The 27,698-nt window shown below is 52.0% G+C and overlaps 2 protein-coding genes across 7 annotated transcripts; one reads left to right on the top strand and one right to left on the bottom strand.

Moving 5' to 3' along the window:
* The first annotated feature begins 793 nt into the window (after positions 1-793).
* On the top strand, positions 794-20,394 carry UBE2L6 (ubiquitin conjugating enzyme E2 L6). Of its 6 annotated transcripts, none has more exons than XM_001498309.6 (4): positions 794-1,242; positions 4,408-4,503; positions 8,532-8,718; positions 10,668-11,583. In XM_001498309.6, exons 1-4 carry the CDS (start codon positions 1,216-1,218, stop codon positions 10,817-10,819), a joined length of 462 nt encoding a protein of 153 aa, XP_001498359.1. In that variant the 5' UTR covers positions 794-1,215; the 3' UTR covers positions 10,820-11,583. The 6 variants fall into 6 exon arrangements, with proteins under 6 accessions (XP_001498359.1, XP_005598202.1, XP_005598203.1 ...); XM_005598145.4 differs by lacking the exon at positions 10,668-11,583 and adding an exon at positions 18,870-20,394 and having other exon boundaries at positions 881-1,242; XM_005598146.4 differs by lacking the exon at positions 794-1,242 and adding an exon at positions 1,544-1,813.
* Positions 12,293-24,341, bottom strand: SMTNL1 (smoothelin like 1). Its single transcript, XM_005598148.4, has 8 exons — positions 24,216-24,341; positions 19,129-19,829; positions 18,750-18,882; positions 18,585-18,636; positions 17,319-17,480; positions 17,006-17,120; positions 16,681-16,832; positions 12,293-12,915 (listed from the first exon to the last, which is right to left on the bottom strand). Exons 2-8 carry the CDS (start codon positions 19,825-19,827, stop codon positions 12,771-12,773), a joined length of 1,458 nt encoding a protein of 485 aa, XP_005598205.2. The 5' UTR covers positions 19,828-19,829; positions 24,216-24,341; the 3' UTR covers positions 12,293-12,770.
* Between the last annotated feature and the right edge of the window lie 3,357 nt (positions 24,342-27,698).

The raw sequence follows: 27,698 nt of genomic DNA, 5'->3' as shown, positions 1-27,698 counted from the left end.
GACACTCAGACAAAAACTACATGGAGGAGTGAGTTCAGAACTCAAAATACGCTGATTTCTTTCCTTATTTGGGCTGAGGGGTGTGGGGTGAGGAAGATGGCTTCGGTCCTGCCGAGGAGCCGCATTAGTACTCAGATTCTTCCTCAGATGCTGCTCCGTGTTCAGGAGCTGCTATTCCGCGGTGGCCTCAGCTTTGGGCTGGGGGAAGGGGTCTCTGCCCTTGCACGGAGGGGTGGAGATTCCTGGTTATGGGGGGGGGGGGCACACAGTAGGCCTGCAGTTTGTAATGGACCGGTGGTAAAATAAGGGAGGCTCCTGAAGCCTTGGGGCTTGTCTTGGGGCTCCCCTGGCACAATGTTTCCTAAATGGGCGTTTAGTAGGCACTTATTAAAGGCTAAAGCTAATGAAGAACCGAATGGTCGACCAAACCCCCAAAGCAAGAGAGACTCGGTCCAACAGCGCCCCCCTTGCGGTGCCCTGCACCAAGCAGCCATCTGGGAGAAAGATCCTTTAGTCCCACCACCACCAAACGCTTGACAGCACAAAGGATCCCAAGAGGCCAAGGGAGGGGTCTTCGGAGGGGGGCTAGTTTACGCCGGTCCCCATCCATTTTTAGACGTGGGGCACTGGGCCCAGAGAGGGGAAGTGACTTGTCTGGGGGGCTCCAGGAATTCGAGGAGGGGGCTTAGGGCGGTCTGATGGTGGAGGCCGCTGAGCGACCTGTCGCGGAGCTGCGCTTGCACTGCAAGCTTCCTGTATTTATTTAGGGCGAGTGTATATTTGGGGCGGCGCGGAGGTGGCTCATGGAGATTGAGGAGCCCCCGGCGCGGCCTCCGGCGGCGGAGCTGGAACGGGAACCCGGATGCGCGGACTCCGGCCCCCCGAGCGCTCGCTGCCTGGCGCACGGCGCCCCCCAGCGGGCCGCAGGGATCCGGCACAGCCGCGCGCTCACGGGCCACCCCGGCTCCCGACAAAGAGCGCGAGTTCCGGGGATACGAGCCCACCGCGCCGGGGCCCAGGCTCATTCTCCCCTCAGCCGCCCCTAGTCCCAGCCGGGCGGGTGGGGAGCACGTCTGCACGGACCCCGGACCCGCGCTGGTGGCGCGGGGAGTGGGCGGGGCTCCCGGAGGCGGGGTCCCTGGGGCGGGGCGCCCCAAGTCCGCGGCCAGTGCACTGTGTGGCTGGAGTCCGCGGAGCCCCACGCTCCGTCCCGAGATGACGGCGAGCAAGCGGGTGGCGAAGGTAACTGCATTGTAGGAGGACCCCTTTCTCTTGGCTCTCCTCACCCTCCCATTCCCTCCTCCCTCCGTCCCTCCCCCGGCTTTCCGCTCTCCGAGCGCTTTCGTCTGGGTACCAGGGCTGGCTGAAACCCTGTCATCCATGCCCCCTTCCCAGAGGCGGCATGGGTCTGCGAGAGAGGCCAGAGCTGGAGTTTTGGGAGGTGGGGGCACATCAGGCGGGGGTGTCGCTGGCACCCTGAGCTGTGCGGGGATGGGGATGAGCCAGCTCCCCCCAAAGTGGTTTCAGTTTCATTTCTCCTGCCAGAAACTTGTGGTAACAATTGCCTGCGTCTCAGATGCTGGAAGGGTTCCTTGGCGTCTTCCTGGAGCCAGGGGCTGTGCTGGGGGTGGGTTATGAACAAAGATAACCAAGACAAGGTTCTTGCCTTGGAACAGCCCACTGCCCGCCCCATAATTTGGTACCTACATCGGAGGCCCGAGAAGTATGGGATGCTGAGCAGGAGTCAAGAGCAAGGTTCTTTGGGTATTCTCGGGAGGAAAAGATGCCAAGGTGGACCTGGAGGTGTCCTGCAGTAGGTGGCATGCATTCATTCTTTCTGCAAATGTTGTTGAATGCCTACTGTGTGCTGGCTGCCATTCTAGGAGGTAGGGAGGCAGAGAGGAACAAGAATCCTGCCGTGGTTGGGCATTCATTCCAATCAGGGACACAATTTGAAATGAGATCTGGAAGGATGGGGAGGGGGGCGATTTCCCCCAGGAGGTGGGAAAACCCAGGGAGTTTGGAGGACTGGGGTGCAGCCAGGAGATGGAGATAGAGGGGGAAGGACGAGCAATCCTAGTGAAGTGGGTCTGACACCCTCCAGGCTTTGAGTCTCTCAGAAGTGCCCCTCCAAGGTGCAGAGTGAGGGGCAAGCTTGAGGGGGATGAAGGAGGGCCTGCTAGCCTCAGCCTCTGAGAAGAAGATCATCTCAGATTGGGGCCCCCAGAGCAGGCTCAACCCAGAAGAACTGAAATCTGGAGGTTGGCAGCAAAAGGGGGCAGAGAGTGTTTCCAGCCCAGTGGGAAGGAGCCAGGAGCCAGTAGTTACTCCACTGGCACCATTAAGCGTTTACATTAGTTATTTCATATAATTCTCCCAGCAACCCTGTGAGATAAGTCATATACCCCCATTTTACAGATGAAGAAGTTGAGGCTCAGAGAGAATAACTTGGTTGTCCAGCGTCACCCAGTCGGTAGTGACGGGGCTGGGATTTGAGCCCAGGTGGGTGGGGCTCCAACCCGCAGGTTCCTTCAGTGGCCTCTGTGCTTTCATTTTCTGTTCCTCTGAGTCAGGGGATTTCCTAACCGGCCTCTCTGAAAGAGCTGTGTGTCCTAGCTCGGGTTTCAACATCCTCAGGCTTGCGGAAAGTTTTGGCAGAACTCATCTGTAACAGATGAAGTCCAGGTGATCCTAGTTATAGTGAAGTCGGGAAATGTCCATTCTGGAGCCTCTCTGTTCAACCTGGGCCTTTGTTCTTGCCAAAGAGTCACGGATGACGCTAGAACTATGACTTATAGTAGCAGATGCTTCTAGTTTGGGGTAAAAGGTAAATGAGAGGTGAGAGACACTGGGCAGAAGGTGCGAGAAGCAGTTCGTTGGTAAGAACAGAGATGGAGTATTGCCTGGGAGGTAGGAAACGGGATGGGGTGTGTTTCTATGTTGGGGGGGCAGAGAAAGGTCAGATGGGGCACAGTGTTAAAGGCCCCTCCCCAGCTGTGGACTGCGTTTGGAGAGCTCTCTCTCTGCCTTTGTTTACACTAGGATTTCTCAACCTCGTCACTATTGACGTTTTGGGCCAGATAAGTTTTTGTGGGATGTTTGTCAGCATCCCTGGCCTCTACCCCCTAGAGGCTAATAGCACTCCCCCAACTTGTGACAACCAAAGATGGTTCTAGACGTTGCCAGATGGGGCAGGGGGTAAAATAACCCCTGGGTGAGAACCACTGGTTTACACCTGTGTGTGTTCCAGAGGAATATGCCCTGCCCTGGAATGTCTGTTTATCTGTTGTTTTTTCCCCAAAAAAGAGGTCTGTTGTCCCACAGGATGGACCCCAAAAGGCAGAGAGGAGTTCCTTGGTCAAATATATTTGAGAAGAAGAAGAATTTGCATGCTGTGGGCTCACATCCTGGAGATTCATGATACACAACAGCATAGTAAAGCTTTGGGAGGTCCTGGAGTAAAGAAATCTGTTTAGCCTAGTGTTGCCCAACGTACTTGACCATGGAACCCTTTTCTTGTAATAACTGTTAACCTTGCGTGGGACACACTGTGCACATTTGCTCTCACTGGGCCTCTGCCTTGGTACCTCTCCGCTCCTCTGCAGCATGGGCTCCTATTTATGCGGCATGGCCCAGCTCACAGTGTCACCCTCTGCGAAGCCTTCCTGCTCCCCTGCCCCCTCCTTTCCTGTTATGTAGCCACGCATCGTCCACATAATCATGTTGATGTTTCTTCCATGACTCCAATGAAGTTCTCGGGGGCTGGGCCCTGTCTTAGTTGCGTGTCCATAGTGGATGTTCAGGAAAGGGTTGTAGGGCGAATTCAATGATGTCCAGATGACTGGGCCACCTTGTCCGCTTGTTTCCCTGCTCGGTGTGTGGACTTCTCCCCTGCTGTGGTCCGCCTGAGTCATTTCCTTTCCCCAGCCCCAGTCTGGAGGAGACCGACAGGGACAGGGTGATGACTTTGCTGCCCACTCTGCTTTGAGCACTGTAAGGGCATGTCGTCATGCTGGACACTCAGTGGATGCTATGGAAGGAAGGGAGGGAGTTAGGACCTCCTGACTCCTAGAAGGATGAGAGGATGGAGCTTAAGTACCTCGGTTTCAGGAGAAAGGCTCCCAAGAGTCTTTACTCCCAAGTTGTAAAATCTGGAAGCAGAGACCTTTGTCTTCCCTCCACCTAGTTCCTGCAGAGCTGTGATGAGGCTAAGATCAGATAATTCACTTAAAGCGCTCAGCACCGTGCCAACATATCCTAAACACTTAGTAAATCGGGGCTCGGACTTTGGGGGCTTCTGTCCCTAGGGTGCCCTGTTTGAGACTTGGGACAGCTTGCTTCTGGGATAGGGGAGGGGGCTGAATAGGGGAGGCTGGGCCCACTGTCTGCTCGCTGTGCCCCCTGCAGGAGCTGGAGGATCTTCAGAAGCAGCTTCCCAGGTACCTGCGGGACCTGTTCAGCGATGATGCCGACGTCCTGGTGTGGCATGCCCTCCTCCTGCCTGTGAGTGTCCATGGGGATCATGGCCTTGGATTAGGGTGACTTAGGCCAGGGGCCTGGGCAGGGAGGGTTAGTTAGGACTGGGCAAGAATTTTCCCTGTATTAGAATCTTTTTTTTTTTTTTTTTGAGGAAGATTAGCCCTGAGCTAACATCTGCTGCCAATCTTCCTCTTTTTGCTGAGGAAGGCTGGCTCTGAGCTAACATCTGTGTCCACCTTCCTCTACTTTATATGTGGGATGCCTACCACAGCATGAATTGCCAAGCAGTGCCGTGTCCACACCTGGTATCCGAACTGGCGAACTCCGGGCCGCCAAACCAGAACGTCCGCACTTAACAGCTGCGCCACCAGGCTGGCCCTGAGAATCTTTTTTTTACTGGAGTTTATCATTGGTAGAGGGAGTCTCTCTCTGGATCGATTTCTTCTGAGGTCGAGGCAGGCTGATGAAGGGGCTAAAAGACTTTGGGACTTAGTCAGCAGCCCCTTCCTCAACCAAGCCCCCCACAGAAGCTTCAGCAGACGAACAGCATCAAAAAAAAAGGAAGGAGAAAGATCTCTTGGACCTTTGTCAAGGGGTAGGGATCAACTTCCTGTTTCCCACAGTTGGTAGGACTTGCTCCCTCAGACCTAAAATATATCTTGTTTTCTTTTAAAGATCATGTTTCAGAAAATTATTGCTCCATATGCCAACACAGATAACTCATCTCTGCTATTCTGATTTTTCTCTGCTGTTAGATATCATCTTGATAAAAATCTCCCTTTGAAGGCAGTCGTCCAAAGGACCTATCAGAGTGCAAAATCTTTATTTTTTTCATCTAATTGTTAGTGACTGAAGATATTTTCTTTTTTTTAAGGTATGCTTTTTGGTGAGGAAGTTTGGCCATGAGCTAACATCTGCTGCCAATCTTCCTCTTTTTTTTTTTTTCTCTCCAAAGCCCCAGTACGTAGTTGTATATCCTAGTTGTAGGTCATTCTAGCTCTTCTGTGTGGGACACCACCACAGCATGGCTCGATGAGAGGTGCATAGGTTTGTGCCCAGGATCCGAACCGGTGAACCCTGGGCCGCTGAAGTGGAATGTGCTGAACTTAACCACTACACTGCTGGGCCGGCCCCTATGAGGTCATATGGAACTCTCTCAACCACCCCATGAGGGAGGTTATCGTCCTTTTACAGTTGAGGAAATGGAGGCCTAGGAGGTTAAGTGACTTGTCCAAGATCACACGGAATAAAGTGGTGGGCCTGGGAGAAAAGTAAAAATGCTTTATTTAACCCAGAACTTAGAAGGAAGTAGGATTTTCTCCGCTGAGCCTGCGGTGCAGTATGAAGCCCTCTGTCTGGTCCCACTTCTTCATCTTACAGATGAGGAGACGGAGTCCTAGAGGCGCTCACAGCCGCACAGCAAGCTCGAGGCAGAGCTGGTGCGGGTTCCCCAGCTCTCGGCTCCAGGCACTGCCACCTCCTTCCTCCGTTAAGACCCTGGAAGCCCAGCCGGCAGCCCCTGCAGACAGGACACACACACACTCCCCATCCTTCTCTGAGGCCTCACCCTTGGCCTTGTCTCTGCTTCCCAGGTCCCAGCTTCCTCTTATTGCTGAGAACATAAAGGCTGAGACATTTTCTTATCTGACCACTAGCTGCCCCACTTCTTATCTCAGACACACCCACAACTGCTATGGTTTCCGTTTGCCTTCTGCTAAGGAAGGGGAGCTCTCTTAAAGCCTTGACTCTGTACTTAAATACGTATGTCATTCTGGCTGTCTTTGTCCTGTCTTCTCCATAACAAAGGTTCTGGAAGGGCTTGGAGCTTTGGAACCAGCCTGAAGGCCCATGTGCTCTGTGCTGGGGTCACCGCCGCTCTGGGTCTCCTCCCTTCTCGGGTGTAGAATAGTGCTCATGTGGAGAGCTGTAGAGTCGACAGCGCTGGGGTCCCACCCAGAACTGCCACTGTGGCCCTGGCCAGGTTCCTTACATACACTGAACTTGAGTTTCCTCGACTGAAAATGGAGATGCTCACAGTTGTGAGTTTTCGTAATTCTCACCATAATAGCTGACGCATATGTAGCGCTTGCCACGTGCCAGGCCCTATTCTAAGCCCTTAACAGAAAGCAGCTCATTTAATGCTCACAGAAACCGTATGAAGAAGTCTATTATTATTCCCATATGGCAGCACAGAAAGGTTAAGTTACTCGTCTGAGGTTACACAGCTAGTGAGTGGCAGAGCCACGATTCACACTCAGGCAGGGTGGCTCCAAAGTCCATGTGACCCCTACACTCTGCTGCGTGGGCTAATGTGTGTCAAGCCCTTAGCTCCGTGCGGCACGGAGTAGGTGCCCAGGCAAGTCTTGAGGTTGCCGAAAGTCCAGAGGGTCTTCCGCTGGCTCCTGGCAGCCTTCAGTGGCTCCAGCCCCAAGTTGTTTTTTTTATTATTTACGGTAAAACACACACGACAGTATTTACCGTCCTAACCTTTTTGATGTTTACAGTTCAGTGGTGCTAAGTACATTCACGTTGTTGTGCAATCACCGCCACCATCCGTCTCCAGAATTTCTTCCTTTCCCCATCCTGAAACTCTGTCCCCGTTAAACACTAACTGCATTCCTCCTCCCATCTGCACCTGGGGACTAATTTTCTTTTTTTTTTCTTTTTGAGGAAGATTAGCCCTGAGCTAACTGCTGCCAATCCTCCTCTTTTTTCTGGGAAAGACTGGCCCTGAGCTAACATCTCTGCCCATCTTCCTCTACTTTATATGTGGGACGCCTACCACAGCATGGCGTGCCAAGCAGTACCATGTCTGCACCCGGGATCCGAACCAGCAAACCCCGGCTGCCAAAGCGGAACGTGGGAACTTAACTGCTGCACCACCGGGCCAGCCCCCCCCCGCTAATTTTCTATTTTATGTCTATGAATTTGACAGTATTCTAGGTACCTCACAGAGGTGGAATCATACAATATTTGTTCTTTTTTGTGTAGCTGATTTCACTTAGCAGAATGTCTTCCAAGTTCATCCATGTTGTGGCATGTATGAGAATTTCCTTCCTTTTTAAGGTTGAATAATATCCCACTGTTTGGATATACCACATTTTGTTTATCCATTCATCCCCTGATGGACATTTGGGTCATTTCAACCTTCTGCTATTGTGAATCATGCAGCTTTGAACATGGGCGTACAAATACCTGTTTGAGTCCCTGCTTTCAGTGCTTTTGAGAATAGACCCAGAAGTGGAATTGCTGGATCATGTGGTCATTCTCTGTTTAATTTGTCTGTGTGTGTGTGTGTGTGAGGAAGATTGGCCCTGAGCCAATACTTGTGCCAGTCTTCCTCTATTTTATATGTGGGATGCCGCCACAGTGTAGCTTGACGAGTGGTGCTAGGTCTGCGCCCAGAATCCGAACCTGTGAACCCTTGGCCACCAAAGCAGAGCACACGAACTCAACCACTATGCCACCAGGCCAGCCCCTCTGTTTAATTACTTTTGAGGAACTGTCGTACTGTTTTCCACAGTAGCTGCACCATTTTACCTTCCCAAGCCCCTGACTTCTTATGATTGCCTCATTTTCTCCATTTCCTCCCCCACGAGCAATGATGTTCTGCTGTACTTGCTAACGGCTTCCAAAGAGAGGATGTCTGTCTTCCTTTTCTATAATTCCCGGAAAGACTTTAAAGCTGAGATGGTCCTTAGAGCTCATCCAGTCAAACTTTACGCATTTTTCAAGTGAGGAAACTGAGCCCTAGAGATGGGAGGCGGCTGGCTCGTAGTTACATAGCAAAGCCAGGATCCACCTTTTGTGACTCCCAGGCCAGTGTTCTTTTGGACTCCACTCTTCCACTAGTCCATGACTCAGTTGCCAAATGATTGCAGGTACCGTCTGTGTCCCCGTTCATGATTCTTCCTAGGAGTGGAGCAGAGGATGCCTGGGATCCTGGAGTGGGGGCGGGGAGGAGGGGAAACTAGACCAAGGCCCTGGGAGGAAAACGATCTTTTCAGAGCTGCCACACCTCGGAACAGAGCTTGACCCCTTCTCTTGCACAGGAGAAACCGCCATACAACCTCAAGGCCTTTAAGCTGCGCATCAACTTCCCCGAGGAGTATCCGTTCAGGCCCCCCACGGTGAAATTCACAACCAAGATCTACCACCCCAACGTGGACAGTGACGGACAGGTGTGCCTGCCCATCATCAGCAATGAGAACTGGAAGCCTTGCACCAAGACCTGCCAAGGTGGGGCTGGGTCTTGCTTAAAGGGAGGGACCAATACTTGGGGTTACAGGACTGATTTTGAGTTAGAAAAGCCCCAAGAGAGGAGATAAAAATTGTGGCTCTCAGCTGAGGCTGCCATCAGATAGAAGGGATATATCCTGAGATCCTGGGCTGGCTCATCTGCTTCTGGCTCTGTTGTGATACCTGGGCAGGTATGACAGAGCAACGTTGCTATGAATCATGGGAGAGATAAGTAGCTGGGCTGTAGAGGGAAGGGCTTGGGATAAGGAGGCCCAGTGCTCTGTGTGTGGACCCTGGTGAAGTCTGTTCCTCTCCAGGGCTCCGTGCTCTACATGACAGTTGAGGGGCTAATAGTGATCATACACATCAGTTAATTAAGCACTTTCAGCACTGTGCTAAGAGCATCACACATCAGCTTCATTTAATCCCCCCAATATCCTCCTGAGATGGTGCTATCATTAGCCCCATTTAACAGATGAGGATGCCAAGGCATATGGGACGTGAAGCACTTGCCTGAGGTGGTGCAGCTGGCAAGTGGCAGAGCTGGGATTCCAAGCCAGGCTTGGCTGACCCTAGAGCAGGGCTGTCCAGCAGAGCTTTCTGCAGTGGTGGAAATGTTCAATAGCTGCACTGCCCTATTCCATAGTCAGTAGCCACGTGTGGCCATTACACACTTGAAATGTAGCCAATGTGACTGAAGAACTGAATTCTTTTTTTTTTCCTTTTTCTCCCAAAGCCCCTACCCCACCCCCCGTACATAATTGTGTATTTTTGGATGTGGGTCCCTCTAGCTGTGACACGTGGGACGCTGCCTCAGCATGGCCCGACAAGCGGCGCTATGTCCTCGCCCAGGATCTGAACTGGCGAAACCCCGGGCCATGGAAGCAGAGTGTGCGAACTTAACCACTGGGCCACGGGGCCGGCCCCAAGAACTGAATTCTTAATTGTAGTTTATTATTTTTATTTTTATTCAGTGTCTTCCTTTTCTTCGTTTTTTGATGGAGATCAGCCCTGAGTTAACATCTGCTACCCATCCTCCTCTTTTTGCTGAGGAAGATTTGCCCTGAGCTAACATCTGTGCCCATCTTCCTCTACTTTTTATATGTGGGATGCCTGCCACAGCATGGCTTGATAAGCAGTGCGTAGGTCCGTGCCCAGAATCCAAACCAGCGAACCCCAGGTTGCCAAAGTGGAGGGCGCAAACTTAACCATTACGCCACCGGGCTGGCCCCTGTAGTGAATCCTAATTAATTTAAATTTAGATGACCACATGTGGCTAGTGGCTACCATATTGGACAATGAGCTGTAGAGCCTATGGGTGTAATCAGTGTGCCCCTGGACCAGCTCAGGAGTTCTTAACCCTGAAAGTAAAGATCCTGGGCTGGAGAGGAGGAGTGGTCCTTGGATGAGCTTCAGGGATTCTGTGAAGTGCTCTTAACTCAGAACTGCATGCCATGCATACGCGGATGTGCCCTTGCTGGGGACATGGGCCACTGCCTTCGCCGGGTTCCCAAGGGCACCTGTGAAAGATAAGCACCATGAGGCAGTAGTGTTTTCCAATCTTCAGCCTCAGAACCCTTTTTCCCAAATACAAGTTTATTTGGAATCCTAATATCAAACAGAGAAAAACAGTGGTTCTTGCTGGAGAGGGGGTGGGACCTAGAAACCCCGTGTATCTCCCCCACCCCCAGGATGGGAAGCTTCTCTGGAGCTGTGGGACGCAGTCTGAAAAGCACTGATACAACCAGTCAGGCCTTTGGGCATCATCAGCAGAGAAAGCGAGGGGTGTTTGATTTGGCTGTAGAGTCATCCCAAGAGATGGAACCTCCTTGGGGGTCCCCCAGGGAGAGAGTGTGGCATTTCAGGGGGATCTGGGAGCGGGCAGCATCACCTCCTTCCCAGGACTTTTTCTCTCCATCCTGATATTCTGATGTGGTCTCTCTCCCCAGTCCTGGAGGCCCTCAACGTGCTGGTGAACACACCAGACCTGGGGCAGCCCCTTCGGGTGAGACTCGCTGACCTGCTGATGCAGGACCCGGAGCTGTTCCACAGGGAGGCCGAAGAGTTCACCCTGCAGTTTGGAGAGGCCCGACCCTCCTAACTCTGCTTCTGACCCCTCCCCGTGCCGGCTCCTCTCTGTGTGATGGACAGACACTCCTCATGGACTAGGGGTCAGAGCCCCTTGGTGGCCCATTCCCTTCTCATCTTTTCCACTTTTCCCTTCTTGGGTTGTTAGTCATTCGTTTGTGTGGGAGGTCGGGGAGGGGCCGCGGATACGTGTGTGTGGGGTGTGGACCTTCTCCGGGGTTCACCTGGCCACAGGTGTGCTTCCCCCACTCCCTTTCTCTGCCCCAGAGCCGGGGCAGTTTAGGTTTGCAGAGCTACAGGCGAGCTCTCCGGTGCTCTCCAGTGTGAGAATCCTGGGCTCACTCGTTGCTCCCTCTGAGAGACACAGGTCACCTTCCAGGCCAGCTTGCGGGAAGCGGACCCAGCAGCCAACCAGAGTCCCCCCCAGGGCCCAGGTGTCAGGGGGCAGAGGGAAGTTGAGGTGGGGGTGGGAGGCAGCGCATATGGAGCGCATCATATTTACAAGTGAGTGCTTTGTTGATCGACTAATCGAAATCAGCTGGACTATGGATGGACGTGCATAGATTTAGGCGCTAAACCTTTTCTCTTCCACAAAGTGAAGAATACAGTCTCCATCCCAGAAATCTTACCACATGGTTTCTAACCACTTGCCATCCCATTAGGTGGCTAGTTCCTGAGGGCCAGGCTTCGGGCTGGGAGAAGTGTCCCTTCTGGCTTCCAGTCCAGGGGGAGCCACAGAAACCATGTGCTTGTCTAGCCATTAAAGTCACAGATGAATTGAGGAGTCTGGCTGAGTGTTTGCGGAGGGCTTGCAGTGGTTTCATCAGGAGGAGGTGAGCTGGGGATTTAGCTGCCATCTAGCAAAAGGTGTGACCCTCCTTCCTGTGAACTGATGGCTCACCCGGCATCGTGTAACCCCAAACGTTGTGAGGAAAGCTGGCCAGGAGGGGCTAGGCCATCCTCAGCCAGAGGGGCCGTCAACACGTCCACAGGGGTAACATTCCCATTTTATAGATGAGGCAACTGAAGTACAGAGTGCCTCAGTGGATTGCCAGGTCCGCTGTGCCCATCAGGGCAGAGCCCACACCTGCCGCAGTGCCAAGCTGGCTGGCTTTTGTTCTTGTGATTTTCGTGAGCTGTTCTCAGCAGCACAAACACTCCAAATGGCTGATGAAGCTGGACAGGCTTATTAGCAGGAAATGATGATCAGCTCAGGGGTTCATCGCTAGTGAGCCAAAACTTCAGCCAGAGTTGGAGGGATTAACTTAACCTGAAGGAAGAACTTTCTGGGTGCAATGGTTCTAAGCTACTGGAACACCACTGGCTTTTCAGAGACAGAATGTGGAGTATCTTTGAGTCAACTCAAACTACTAGCCTAGTTTGGGTGAGATTTCTAGAGAATCTTCTACTCCAGGCCTGGCCCTGGAATTCCCTAATATGGGAGAAGTGTGGAAAGAGGGACGAGAATTGGGAAAACTGCCATCAGTGGCTTGAAATATAAGGTTTATTTTTTATTTTTGGCCACCCATTATTGACCACTTAGGTGACAGGCACCAGGCAAGGCTTGGTGTCCATTTCATTATCTCATGTAACCCTCACAACACCTGCACGAGGTTTGAACTCCCCTTATCCCCATTCAGATGGTCAATTGAGGCTCAGAGAGGTTAACTCACTGGCCCAAGGTCACCCAGCTGGTTAGTGGTAAGACCCAGGCCTTTGTCCTTTCCCAAATGCCTTTCACGGTTGCTGAGATCATGTCAGGTGAGGAACTTTGGCAGCTGCGGTTTGTTGTCCTGGAGTGAGAGATGTTCCTGGGCAGGGTAGGGAGGGAGCGCTAAGGGGCCAGACTGGATTTTACAAAAGTACTTTTAATGCAGTTAAGACTGGTGCCACCTGCCCTTGCCTGAGTCCCAGCTGGTCAGCTGGGCGCCCTGCCCAGCTCTGCCCGCAGGGTCAGTCACTCCTCATTTCTTCTTGGTCTTCACCAGTCCCTTTTGCACAAGGCTGCGGTACAGCTCCTGGATGTAGGTGTAGACACATTTGGAGTCAGGCACCGCCAGCCGCACCATGTCATCCACCTCCAGCAGCTGGGCGCAGTCGGCTAGTTTCCTGAGGGGCAGGGGTGGGGTGAGGAAGAGAGAGTCGAAGGTGAAGCAGGTGGGCGCTAGAGGAAGGGGTAGGGCAGCCCGGCGAGGATGAAACCCACAGGATTGTGTATGTTGGAGCTGGGAGGTCATCTGAGCAACCATCCCGTTGTACAGACGAGATAACTGAGGCCTGACAGTCAAGAGTCAGACTCAGCTTTGATTCCAAAGCTCATGTTTTCATTGGACTGTGTGTCCTCATATGGGAGCGGGACCCTCTAGTGTCTAGTTCCACGTTAACCCACCCCTTTCACCTGCTAGTCTATCTGTCCTCTGGAAGGCCAGGCTCCTCAGGAAGAATTGGAAGGCCAAAACCCCAATCCTATTTAGTGTTGGCTTGCGGCTGCAATAGCGCCATCTTCATTCAATCTCTGTGTATTTGAGGGCCTACTATGTGCCAGGCATTCTTTTAGGGAAGTCAGCTCTGAACAAGACCAAAACATCCCCACTTTCGTGTCACTGACATTCTTGTGGCAGAAGACAGACAGTAATCAAATCACAAAATAAATAGTACATCAGATGGTGAGAGGTGCTATGGAGAAAAATAAGGCAGGGAAGGGAGATGGTATGTTCCTGTGTTAGACAGGGGCTATTTTTAGTAGGGGGCTAGGGGAAGGTCTCTTAAAGAGAGTAAATCATGTGCACATCTGGAGGAAGAAGATTCCAGGCAGAGGAAACAGCATGTGCAAAGGCCCTGAGACAGGAGTGCTTGCTATGTTTGAGGAACTGCATGGAACTTAGCAGCCAGTCCTCTTTTTCTAACTTCCCAGCTGCTCTTTGGGGCCATGTGCTACTTCTGGCTTTGCTGAGACCGATCATCTGAGCTAAGCACTTTTGGGGCCTTGCTGCCCTGTGCCAGGTACTTTATCACAAGACTACCCCTTGAATGGTCTCATGTACTCTCCTCCATCTTCAACCAGCAGAAGAGCAACTGCAAACTCAGAACATTTGGCTGATTTGCCCAAGGTCAAAGTGAGTGACACAGCTGGGACTCAACCCCAGGCCTGCTGATGCCTCTGGCATCTTTGCCCTGAAGCCGGGTCTCAGCCGTCCCAGCCAGCCAGACCGCGTGGGTGCTGGCAGAAGGAGAAACCAGGGTCCCAGCGGAAATCCTCTCTTGGGGCTGAGACAGCTGGGCTGAAACCCAAGCCATACTGGCCTGGGAGCTGGGGGAGGAGCACAGACTGGAAGGTTTCGAAGAATCCAGTGCAGTGATCTCGGCTCCCTGGGTGTAGGCCCAGTACTGGCCTCCTGCACAGGAGAGGCAAGCGCTTCACTCCCATTGAGCCTGGGGAGCATGGCCAGGCTCCTCCAGCAGCACAACTGATCGAGCTCAAGCACTGGCTGTTCCCCTCTCTTATCCAAGCATTCCATGGGAATCAGAGGACAGTTCTGGAACAGCAGGGGCAGTGGGATGTGATGGCTGTGGCAGGGCCCCCTTACTTTGCACTCTTAATCTTCACGTCAAACCCTGAGAGAGGTTAAGTCAGCTGCTGAGGGTCACAGAGCTAAGAAGGAGGAGGCAGGACTCAAACTCAGCACCTCAACTCTATTTTCCACCCTCCATCCCCATGCATCCCCACCACATACTTCTCACTGCCTGACGCCTCCTGTCAGTCATCCCCATAACCCGATTATTCTGCTTTCCTGTGGCTCTGCCTGGTTGGAACCAAGGCAAGGACAATGACCTGTGACTCACAGGCCAGGGACATTTGGTCAAGGCCGAGCTGTGTGCCCTTCTGATGTTCACTTGGAGCTCTCAGCCCTGACCGGGGGGTCTCACTTTCAGATTCCGGTTCTGCCGCAGCCCACCTGTGCGACCTAGGACACCGTGCTACCTCTCTACTTGTGTCCACGCTCCGGTATTATTGTGAGCATCTGATGAGATGAGACAAGGAAAGCACTTAGTAGAATGCCTGGTACCTAGTCTCGCTTGATTCCTATGGCTTATCATCATCTTTAAGGTGTTTCTGAGCCCAGAGCAGGACATGCCGCTCCCAGCCCGCTAAGCCCCGCACTCCAGGGTGCTCACCCCATCCCTTGGCAAGATAATATGAAAGTGGAGGGATCTTGCGGAACATCAAGTCTAGTGGTTTGCAAATGGCATCCTTGGTGCCCAAGGCCCTACAGAGATGCTTCAGGGACCATCTTGGAAAGGAGGATTGAGCGCTGAGCTGGGGTGCTCCAGGAACCCCCCCAACCTAAAAGCTCCCCCTTTAATCTGTTTTATATGTTGGGCATTCACTTAATATTTTGTTTGAGGAATCTGCTGGGAAAAAAACCCATTGTAAAGCACGGATCACTGTAATCCTCTCATTTTCCCCATGGAGACACGCAGGCCCAGAGACGGGGAGATTGCTGCCCTGGGCTTCTCTGCAGGTTCATGGCCAGGCCTGGGCCAGACGAGAGGGCTCAGCCTCCAGAGCAAGGTGCTGCTAACACCCCCGCTGACTTGTTCCCTGTCCCAGGGCTTTGGAAATGCCCTCAGCTGTCCACTCTGGGGCCTCAGGGTGGCCCTCATTAGCCACGCCCTCTGCATAGTCCTGTCTCTACCAGGTGGCTCAGAAGCCTCTCCCTGGGGCTGGAGAGAACGGGGCTCCAGGTATGAGCTCCTTGGGAGCCCTAAGGCCATCAGGGGGTGTCCAGGCCTCACAGGTGGGTAGAGGGGGAGGCCTCTGGCTGAGGCTGGTTTTGGTGCCTTGGTGGTGGGAGTGCCTCCCCCTCCCCCAACAGCCACGTCTTTGCCTCTAAGGTTCTTCTTGGGCTACACTGTTCCTCACACCCCTCCTGACTTTCTAGTACCGCCCCTTTCTCCATCCCAGCAGTACCCCTGGCACCCAGCTATGTGAGCCTCAGCAATAAACCTCCCTCCAGGTTCCCAAGTGAATAATAATTATCATCACAACTGTGATATCCTTCCTTATAATAGAGGGACAGCAGCTAAGATCTTTTTGAAGTGTTTGCTGTGGGTTAGGCACTGTTAGAGGGACTTAATTATGTACTTAATTCTCACACTAGCCCTGCAAAAGAGGAAATGTCATGCCCATTTTAAAGATCAGGATTTGGAGGGGCCAACCCGGTGGCCAAGTGGTTAAGTTCACATGCTCCGCTTCGGCAGCCCAGCGTTTCGCCGGTTCGAATCCTGGGCGTGGTCCTAGCACTGCTCGTCAAGCCATGATGAGGCGGCATCCCACATGCCACAACTAGGAGGACCCACAGCTAAAATATACAACTATGTACTGGAGGGGCTTTGGGGAGAAGAAGGAAAAATAAAATCTTAAAAAAGTAAAGATAAGGATATGGAGGCTCAGAGAGGTAAAGGAGCCTGTTCAAGATCACACAGCGAACAAATGGCAGAGTCAGAATCTGACCCCAAATCCCTTCAACCACCGTGTCTGAGCCAGCAGGCCTGCCTCTCCTCTGTCCCTTACCCCGCCTGCATTTCCTTTACGGCGCCTACTCCCCTTTGCAGTATATTTCAAGTGCATGTGTGTGTTTATGATCTGTCTCTCCCTTTAGAATGTAAGCCACGGGCAAGCGGGGATTTTGCTGGCTTCACCCACTGCCATGTCCTGAAACAGTTCTTGGTGGTCAAAAAATGTCTAGTGGATACATGAATGTGTGGCCACAGCCTCTATCTGAGCATCCTATGACCTCGCCCTAATGTAGCACTTGCCTTAGGCGGCCCCCGAGCTCCCACCCGACTCTGCCATCCGTGGCTGTGGCTTACTCTGCCGTGGAGAACGCCAGGGTGAAGTTGTGCCGGCGCTGCGTGGGGTCCAGCGCCGTGTAGTCAAAGGCATCGGGGAAGAACTTGTGGATGAGGGCGCAGAAGGCCATGCCGCTGCTCCAGCTTGAAGAGAAGTTCTGGATGTCCACGTGCTGCGGGCGAGAGGGGCCCAGAGCAGGCCTTGGTGAGCCTCAGGCCAGAGGGCCTGGACTGTGCCCCTCTGAGCCTCCTCCTTTCTGGGCTTTGTGCCACTCAGACCCTCCCTAGCACTGCTGCCCTGGGGAAGGGTCCCCTGCCCCACCGTGTGACCCTGTTCCATGCCCACCTCGTATTTTTTGGTCATGGCCCGGCACCACTCCAAGAGCATGTTCTTGACACCGCCAATGGCTGCCCCAGCTGCCTTGGTGTTTCGGAACAGGGCTGTGGTGCCCGAGGCTGCCCTGTAAGGGGAGAGGTGGAGATGGCCAAGCCAGAGAGGTGGGAAGCCATGAAGGGCCCCATCAGGGAGGACTCCCAGCCCCAGATGTCAGTCCTCCCACCTCGGCCTGGGCTGTTCCCACTGCCCCACCGTCCTCCCGCAGACCAACCAAGGTTCCCAGGGAAAGCCCAGCCCAGCCAGCTCCTCGCCTGCATCTTACCCGCCAAACTTGTCCACGATGGCTTTGCGGTTCTGTGCACGGGGCCCCCGGGGCCGGGCAGGGGCTGACACCCTGCGCTCAGGTACCTTCTCCTTCTTCTTCTCCTCCTGTGAGGGAGGGGGCTCCTTGGGACTCTGGGGCACATCGCTGGGTGAAGACTCACTGCATGGAAAGGTTCAAAGATGTATGAGAGGGCCTGGGGCCAGCCACTGCAGGGTACCGGCAGGGAGGGCAGAGGGCTGGCTGAGCGGGGGCGGTCCCTACAGTCTGAATGAGGCTTACAAAGTTGGGGCCCCTCCTCTCAGCACACATTTCCTCTGTGCCCAGCACTGGGAGGGGGTTGGGAAGGAATAATGAGGCTCAGGTGAACTTTGAGGAGCATGTGGGCTGGTGAGATGTGTGGCCAGAACGAGGATTAAGTCTGAGGTCTGACCTGAGTTTGAATCCTGGCTTTGCCTCTTATTTGCTGTGTGATCTTGGGACTGTCATGTCACTTCTCTGAGCCTCAGCTTCCTCATCTGTGAAATGGGGGCCAGGATACCTGCCTGACAAGGTGGTTCTAAGGCCTGAGTAAGAAGGGGAATAGAGAGCTCCCCTCCATGCCTGCCACATGACGGCCTGGGTGCTCAGTGAGTATTCCCTGGTTATCTTTCCTTAAGAAAGTGACACGAAGGTGAATTTGAGGTCAAAATAAAGGAAGATTCTTCTGTCGACTAAAGTGCAATGGCAAGAATAAGGCTCTCACTTTATCCAGTATCCTCCAGGCACCAACCACTGTGCTAAGTGCCTTACACACATTACGTCATTTAAGCCTCATAATAATCCTATGAGGTAGGTACAATTACTGTGCCCACTTCACAGATGAGACGTGAAGTGACACAGCCAAGGTCACACAGCTGGTAAGTGGCAGAGTCTGTCCAGACTCAGGCTTTCTGCTCATGCTTTTATGAATGGATGATGCTGATGCCATGGAAACATGCTGAGCGGTAAGATGAGGAGACCCTAGGAGGAGCTGTCAGGGATGCTGAAGAGCAGGCTGCAGCAGTGGAGGGGGAGGTGGGCCAGATATGTCCCATGCTCCCTTTTCTCCCATGCTCTGGCTCCTCTGGTTTCCTGGGCTCTGCCCTGGGATGGGAGGCTGAATGCAAGGAACACAGGAATAACTTGAGATTGGGAGCTGGGGAGGCCCTGACCCAGGTGATGGCAGCCTTTAAAGGGAGCGGGTGGTAGGAAGAGTCAGAGCTGGGGCCCAGAGTTTGACATTACCTGGCTGAAGGACTGGTCTCTCCGGAAGCCGCGGTATCTGGACCCAACCCATCTGGAGGAAAGGAGTGGGAGGGAGGGAAACTGGAGCTACCCATCATGCACTTCCTGCCCACCCCGTCAGGGTAGCCCCTGCAGCATCCCGTGGGCTCCTGGGCTCTCACTCACCTGGGCTGGTGCCGTGGCCCTCCTCCGTGGGGCTCTCGGGCCACTCCTCAGGGGAGCTGGGCATCACTCCTGCCCCTTCCTCTGACTCTCTCTCCTCCCCCTCATCCTGCTCCTCATTAGGACTGCCTGACTCCTGGAATGAACATGATCTGCGTGAGCTCAGCCACACAAGGACATGCCCCAGACTTTGTGAGGACTTCGGAAAGATCTGGAAACCTGAGGCCACAGTGCTGCATCCCCCATCCCTGGCTTTTGATATCAGTGGGAAAAAGACTAGACTTTCCCAAGGGAATAAAGCAGGGGAGGCTTGCTTCCTGGGGTGCAGGGGACTCTAGAATGTTGTGGGGGCCTCCTCCCTCCTCTCCTCTGCCTCACTCACCACCTCGTCCTTCACATCAGCCTCCTGAGGTTCAGCCTTGGCCTCATCTTCCACAGCAGCCTTCTTCTGAGAGTCTGCCTGGGCCTCTGGGACATGGGCTTTCTCCTGGGCTTCAGCCTTGGGCTCCTGTGTTTTGTCGCTCTCCTGAGAGGCTGCCGCGGCCTCCTCCTGCTCCTCAGCCTCCCTAGCTCCAGCCTTGGGCTCCTGCTCCCCAGCGGCCTGCTTCAGCTCAGCCTTGGCCTCCTCATTCACGTCAGCTTTCTCCCCAGATTCAGGCTTGGCCTCTTTCTCATCAGCCTTCTGCTTCTCAGAGGCCAGCATGGTCTTCTCTTTTCCCTCAGCCTGCTTGGGTTCAGATTTGGTCTCTTCTTTCCTATGGGCCATCTCCTGAGGAGCCGCTGTGGCCTCTTCCTTCCCACCATCTTCCTTCTGAGGTTCGATCTCCCCTTTGGATTCCACCTTGACCTCACTCAACCCATTTGCTTCCCCCTCGAATTCAGCTGAAATGCTGTCCTCGTTCTCGGCTGGTGCTCTTTCCTGTTTTCCTGCCTCATCTGGGGTCCCCTCTTTGACAGTCTTCTCTGCTGTGCCTTTGGCCACCTCCTCTGCAGAGGCTTCACCGCCCAGCGTCCCTGGGGCCTCTGCAGTCGGGGAGACGGTGGTCCCGTCCTCAGAGGGCTTCCCTTCCTTCTGCTCCATCTCTGGAAAGAGAAAAGAAGCAGGCGTGGTCATGCCCCATCCTTGTGTGGAGTCAAGTCCCCACCCTCCAAGCGCTGGCCCGGGAATCTGGAGGACTGCCGTTCGCTCCTGGGTCCCCCCACTTGGATATGTGACATGAGCACCCACGTTCCCTGTGGTAAAATGAGGGGATAGAGCACTGCTTCCCCAAAGGTGAGGTGTTGGGCCACCGTGACCTGAGGTTGGATGGAGTTCACCGCCTCTCTGCAGACTGTGGCTTGGGCTTTAAAGAACCTTCGATCACATAATGACTTTTCAATGATTTTGCCTCTTTTGGATCAAAGCCAAGGAGGCAGTTACAGTTTGAGCCTCACATCCTGGAACGCCCGTGGAGCAGTTGCTCGTCTCCCCTTTTCGCGGCGGGAGCTAGCCTCTGGCTCAGAGCCCAGGGCAGGCAGGAGTATCCAGATAGAATTTAATAACACTTTAGTTTCCATTGTATTTACTTTTACAGTTACTTTCTATTTTTGGCCAGTGATATGGAGTTTCCATTTCCAGTTGTGGTATAAAGTTTCGTTTAAAACTGTTTATTGGATTTTAAAGTAAGTGAATTCAAAGGAAGACATTCAGGAAAGCAGACTCCGGATGGCAGAGATGCAGCTAAATTACGGAGGTGGTGTAAAAAGGCCTGAAATTTGGGAAACCCTGGGCCAGTTGGTCTCTGGGTCTCTGCCTGCTCTGCCACTCGGTGGTTCTCAGGAAAGGTGGGCCTGGGCATGGAAGAGAGTCCTTTGGTGAAGAATGAGAATGTATTTACTCTCTCTAACCTCTGTGGGGAAATCTGACCTTCCAACTCCCGGGCAGTGTGGCGGGAGAGGGCGATTATGACGCCTTAATTTGGAGTTTCCTAGTCAAGTACTGTATATACTGTAGGATCTACAAAAACAGGTGTGCGGGAGAACAGGGCCAACTCCTTCATCCCCCTGCCCTTCTTGGGGGTCTGTTTACTAAGAAAACAATCCCCAAATAGGGTTCAGGGCATGACTCAGGCAGTAAAAGAAGTAGACACTCCAGTCACTGTCTAAAAATACCTCCTGCCCTCTGCAGTGCCATCCTTCTGGGTGACAGTACCCAGGGCACCTGAGTAATTGGGACAGAGGCAGGAAGACAAGCAGGTGAGGGGCAGGGCTCTGTTCCCACCATGCACTCAGGTCTTACTGCCCCCCAGACCAGAGTCCTGGGGTCCCTGGATTAGGTGCCCCCCATTTCCAAGGAAGCAGGCTGGGATTTGCAAAGATGCTCACATTGTCCTCCAATTCCCCCCTTCTACTCCTCCCCCACCAACCCCTCACACCAGAGCCCCTTGATGGTTCAGCTGCTCCAGCATGTATTAAAGTGAGAGGGGAACAAATAAGCCTGGGAGATGGAATGGGATCAGCAGGGAGCCAGGAGGCCGTGGAGCTGGCCTTGACCCCCATCTCCTAATCACTCACTCTGAGACATCAGCAAGTTCCTTCCTCCTTGGGCCTCAGTGTCCACTGACAGTGACAGGATTGGTCTAGATCAGGTTTCCTAAACTCTGTTCTGTGGAAAACTAGGGACTCCTTAAACATTAACAGGGGCTGGGGGATGTGTATTCTCTGGCTAAGGCTGTTCCAGAAACAGACATATACAACTTCACACATATATATACAGATATACAAGTTCCAGATCAATACAACTTCATTAGCACTTAAATAGATTCCATATACCCCACAGTAAGGAAACCTTAACATTGTTTAGCTTTATTTAACTCACTTTCCCCCAAACCTATCTGACCATGGATCTTTTTTCCCTTTACTCCCTTTGCTTTCTTTTCTTCCTTCCTTTCTTTTTTTTTTGTGAGGAAGATTGGCCCTGAGCTAATATCTTCCTCTTTTTGCTTGAGGAAGATTGTCACTGAGCTAACATCTGTGCCAGCCTTCCCCTGTTTTATGTGGGATGCCACCACAGCATGGCTTGACGAGTGGTGCTGGGTCTGTACCCAGGATCCCAACCCTTGAACCCCTGGCCATGGAAGCGGAGTGCGAGAACTTAGCCACCACGCCACTGGGCTGGCCCCTGCTTTCTTTTCTTTTTGCTTTGTTTTTCCTGAGGAGCATGTACCACCCTCCTCAGCAATGCCATGTTTGGCAGAAGAAGATACAGCAAATGCTCATCTAAATGATCCACACAACGTCTCCCTGCGTGTGTTCTAGTTTGGAAAACGATATGGAGAAGTGGTGAGAATCGCTCATTCTGGAGTCTTCCCACGATGGGATCCCGGCTCCCACTCTTTCCTAACTGTGTGACCTTGAGCAAGCTACCTGCCCTCCTGCATTTTGATTCTGGAAATAGAAATTGGGATGGTGGAGGGTTAAAGAAGCCAATGCGTAGAAAGGATTGTGAGGCGTGCCCGGCCTGGAGGGAGTGCTTGGTACACATCTGCTCTTATGGTGTGGGTTGGCCTGTGCCCAGCCCTGTGCCAGATTAAGGTCCTGACCCAGCCATGAGGGCATTTAGTTGGTAAGACAAGTCAAAGAGAGCGGAACACCAGTAAGATGATAACAAGCCCTTTTTATACCTCAAAGTGTAGTAATCGGCTAAGACATAGCTGAGTTGCAACCGTCTTTCCCTTCATCGACAGGTTACACACCTAGGGTGGTGGAGAAGGGCAGGCGTACACATGCACACACACACGCACATCCTGCGTGTTTGGCCATCCTGTGTGTTCATCACCTCTGCTTTCCACCCTCCAGGCTTGTCATAAATAGACAAGGAGTGAAGACACTCAGAATGCTGAGAAACCAGATAACATCACCCACCCCAGCATTAACAATTCTATAGCAATTTACAGCCTACGCTGCAGTGCCCTGCTTCATCTCACTGGTTCTTCGGAATAGGTATTATTGGCCCGATTTTAGAGATTAGGGGTTTAAGGCTCGGGGAGTTGAAGTCCCTTGACTAAAGTCATAGGACAATTAAATGTCCAAACTACACCTAGAACCCAGGTCTCCCGACAACCCATCCAGAGCTTCTGCCAAAGATGCTGCTCCCACCAGCTCCTCAGCCAGTGTCCCTTCAAAGGCTCCAGCCCAGAGTGAGGGGCACCAGGCTGGTAGGGGGGCAGTCAGATATGGCTGAGGAGTTCAGCTCGCTTCTTGTTTTTTTTTTTTTGGAAGATTAGCCCTGAGCTAACATCTGCTGTCAATCCTCCTCTTTTTGCTGAAGAAGACTGGCCCTGAGCTAACATCCATGCCCATCTTCATCTACTTTTTATGTAGGATGCCTACCACAGCATGGCTTCCCAAGCGGTGCCATGTCTGCACCCGGGATCTGAACCGGCGAACCTGGGCCACTGAAGCGGCACATGTGCACTTAACCACTGCGCCACCAGGCTGGCTCCTCAGCTCTCTTCTAAGTGCACAGGAGGCCCTTCCTTCCTCCTCTCCGCTTTCCTTCCTCCTTCATCCCCAGGAGACCTTCATACCATCCCTGCTGTGTGTCCAAGCAGCACTACAGACAGCTCCCTTTTCCCTCTGCCTGTTTCTTTTGGTAGAGCCAAAGGAAGAGAACCCAGGAGCCTAAGTTCCAAGCCCCAAACAGCAGAGACGACACTCGAGGGTTCTGCTGATACCTCCACGACCCACTGCCACCCAATCTGTCTTCCGGTGGTCCTGAGGCTTCCACTATCCCCCTCCCCAGCCAGGGACCCTCCCTTGGAGAGGCCACATTGAAGTGCTTAGAGAGTCTCCCTCCCAACTCACCTGGATTGGTGAGACCTGCAAGGCCCTCTCTACCCCTGTCAGGTCCTCCTCATGGACTGCCACCTGCAGGCTACTCTGCAGGTGATCTCAAGTTGCCCAACACCCCAGGGCTGAGTCCGTGACCTCTGACATCTAAAGAGAGGGCACAGTGGTGGAGAGAATTAGAAAGGAGCCTGGGGGCCAGCCTGGTGGCTCAGTGGTTAAGTTCACATGCTCTGCTTCGGCGGCCAGGGGTTCACTGGTTCAGATCCTGGGCGCAGACCTACGTACCGCTTATCAAGCCATGCTGTGGCAGGTATCCCACATATAAAATATAGGAAGATGGGCACAGATGTTAGCTCAGGGCCGATCTTCCTCAGCAAAAAAAGAGGAGGATTGGTGGTGGATGTTAGCTCAGGGCTAATCTACCTCAAAGAAAAAAAAATAGAAAGAAAAGAAAGTGCCTGGCCCGTTGTCACTACTCAATAAGTATTTGTAAAAAAGAAAGGAACCTGGATTTCTCCAACCACGAGGCTCTACTTGGAATCTCTGGCCCTTGGAAGGTGGGAGGTGGGAGGTGGGAGGTGGGAGACAGGTTGGCAGAGGGAGGGGGGCAGTTAGAAAGGGGCCCAGGGCTTTTCCTACCTGTGGGGCTTCTGCCTGGGGGCTTGGGAGCGCTTTCCTTCCTCTAGCTGAGCGGCCTCACTCCCAGGCTGCCTTTAAGCCGGTAGCCTCTAGCCCCTGGCTCTTCCTTCCCCCGCCCCCCACCCCACCTTCCTCCCCGCTGTCCCCCCTTCAAGAGCCTTGAGCCACTGAAGACCATTGTTTACTACTCTGTTGGTACAACACTTTCCCCTGGCCTGGGAGGCTCAGATTTCCCAGGAAGGTCTGACAGGTGGCACCTTTCAATCATAGTGAGTCCCTCCCGCCCTGACCCTGGCACCATCGTCCTATGGTCATCTTTCTTCCCAGTGTACTCGCCTGGCCTTAGTAACCCTGGAAACCATCTGCAGGCCCATGTGGAGCATGGTCCACCAGCCCTCTGGCCTCCCCTACCTATCCAGAGACCAGGCCAGTCTTCCTCTGCTCCTTTCACCCCCTAACCCCGCTATGGTCCTTTAAATAGTCCCTTTTGCACTTTCTCAGACAAAAGCAGCTGCTGAAGGGTGGGCTAAGGAGGGGCTGAATGGAACAGCTGCTGACTTGGGGGATGTGTCTCGGGGATCACAATGGAGAGAGATTTGGGGTGGGGAGGGGCGAAGAGAAGGATGATGGCCCAACCTGATGGATTGCTGGGCTCGGAGTCTAGAAAATACAAAACTGAGCTCTATTTTGAGCCAAAGTGACTGGCACACAGTAGGCTTTGAACAAATTTTTGTACTAAATTGAGATTTTGCTCAGAAAAAACAAAACAAATCTTTACCTTCTCTATGTGTCATGTGATCTCAGAAAGGCCCTACTTTTGGAGAATGTGTGCAGGGGATAACCCTACCACTGACAAAGCTCGTGAGTCCCCCAACCCTCTCCCCTAGTCCCCACCCCTTCAGCCACACTGGCCTCCTTCCTGTTCCTGAAATCAATTGATTTCTTTTCACACTCAGGACTGTAACCTTTTTGCTTCTGCTCATTGTGAGACTGGTTCTTACTCATCCTCCTGCTCTCAGCTCAGATTTCATTTCCTCGGAGAGGTCTCCGTGACCTTCAGTCCCTCTCCATCATTTCATCCTGTTTTATTTTCTTCATAATATTTATTGGAATACAAAATTACCGTATGCATTTCCTTATTATCCGACTCTCTCAGGAGACTCTAAGCCCCATGAAGGCAGGAATTTTACCCACCATGCTCATGGCTATCTATGTGCCCAGGGCCTAGCCAATTTTCTGGTTCACACGAGGTGCTCAATAAATATATGTTGAATAAATAAATTAATTAGCTAATAGAAATATGGAATAGGAACTTGGGGCCTATGCGTGGGATGATCTGAAAGTCAGGTGTGGGTACCAATAGTTGAATAGTCTAATATTGATGGTTATCAGCTGCCTCTAGTGTCAAGATGTCTCCTTCACCCATTTAGAACTTATCTGCCCAAGATTGGTGAGCTTTTCTCTCTGGCCTGCTGTCCTTTTTTAAAATTAAAGCTCTTTTCTCTTCTTGTCCTGCTGTCCTTAGGTATTGAAAACAGCAAAATAGTAGATCATTGTATCACTCATTAAACCTTCTCTTAGACAATTCATGTATTCACTGATTAAATGGTCTTTGAACACTTGCTGGGGATACAGCTGTGGAGATAAAAAATAGGCAAAACTAGATCATAGAGCTTACATTTTGGTGTGGGGAGATAGACAGTAAGCAAATTAATCAAAAGAATGTCTTATATTAGAGGCAGTAGGTTCTACGGAGAAAAATGAAGCAGAGAAGAGGATGAAGAGGCATTTTATTTGGGTGGGTGGGGGACACACTGTTAGAAAGAGGGGTCAAGGAAGCCATCACTAAGAAAGTGATACTGGAGTAAAGACCCAAAGGAAGTGGGAGAGTGAGGCATGCAGCTACCCGGAGAAAGAGCATTCCAGGCAGAGGGAACAGCAAGGGGAAAAGTAGGAGTGTGCTTGGTGTGTTTGATGACCAGAAAGGCCAGCAAGGCTGGGGCAGAGTAATGGAGCTGGAGAATGGAGTAGGAGATAAAAGGCAGTGGGGAGCCAAATCATGCGGGGACTTGTAGGCCACTGTAAGGACTTTGGCTTTTGGTCCGTGATCGGAAGCCATTGGAGTGTTTTCAGTTGTGAAATGGCATGATCTAACTTTAGTTTCTGACAAGATCTCTCTGGCTGCTGTTTTGAAAAGAGACTGAAGGGGGAGCATGAGCTGAGGCGGGGGAACCAGTGAGGACATTACTGCAGTAACCCAGCTGCAAGATGGTGGAGGCTTGGACCATGGCGTCAGCAGTGGAGGTGAGAAGGGGTGCGAATGGTAATAGTGGACAACAGTGATTAAGACTGTGCCAGCTTTCTTTTCTAGCTAATAGAATGACTATCCCATTCCAGGCATTGACGTTCTTATTGTCTCGTCTCCTGTTCATCTCAGGAAAGTCCACCCAGGCTGTCTCTCATGAGTGGTCACGGTCCATATAAGATCCTAGGTGACAACCCTCTCTCCCTTCCTCTGGGGCTAAGGTCCCATCCAAGAGGACAATACTAACCCGTGATGAGTAGCAAGTATGATTCCCCTCAGGGAGGCTGGGAGGCTGGGAATGGAGAGAAGACAGCATAGAGTGAGGGACCAGAGCTTCAGCATGGTGCTCACAGAGGTCAGCGGTTTTGGATGATGTATCTGGATTCCAAAGAGATCTTGGAAAGCTAGGGCTATAGAAATTGTCTTCTACAAGAAGAAATTTAGCAGGCACAATTGGAGATTCCTAGTGATAAGCTTCTCAAATCCCCAAATGTATAAATATAGGAAGGAAAAGACACAGTCTCATAGTAGATAATAACAATAACATCACCATCAAGAAGAACAATGATTTCCCAGGTGCTGGGGGGAGAGGAAATGTGGAGTTGCTGTTCAATGCGTGTAAAGTTTCAGTTATTTAAGACAAATAAGTTCTTGAGATCTGCTGTACAACATTGTGCATTTAGTTAACAATACTGTATCGTGCACTTAAACATTTGTTAAGAGGGTAGATCTCATGTGACGTGTTCTTGCCACGTTAAAAAAAGAGACAGTTTTGAGAAATTGGGGGAAATTGAATATGTGCATTGGATTACATGAAGAAATCACTATAATTCTGAGGGTATGAAAATGGCATTGTGGAAAAAAGACTTTATCTGTTAGAGATACAAACAGATGAGGAAAATATGGCTAAATGTTAACAATTGTTAAATCCTGATGATGGCTATGTGGAAGTTGCATATACCGTGCTCTCCACTTTTCTGTTTTAAATTTGCCCTAATAAAATTCTAAAAAAGAATATGAACAATGATTTTTATTGAGCATCTGCCATGGACTAGCTGCTTTAAGTACATTATCTTTTTTGTAATGATTTTTTTAGCTTTTTATTTTGAAATAATTATAGGTTTACAGGAAGTTGTATAAATAGTACAGAGAGGGTATTGAAGGTTAAATCTTACTTA

This window comes from Equus caballus, chromosome 12 (assembly GCF_041296265.1).
Source record: "Equus caballus isolate H_3958 breed thoroughbred chromosome 12, TB-T2T, whole genome shotgun sequence".
Classification (NCBI taxonomy): Eukaryota; Metazoa; Chordata; class Mammalia; order Perissodactyla; family Equidae; genus Equus; species Equus caballus.
Note: the sequence above shows the minus strand (reverse complement) of the source record. Positions and strands in the feature narration are given on the sequence as shown.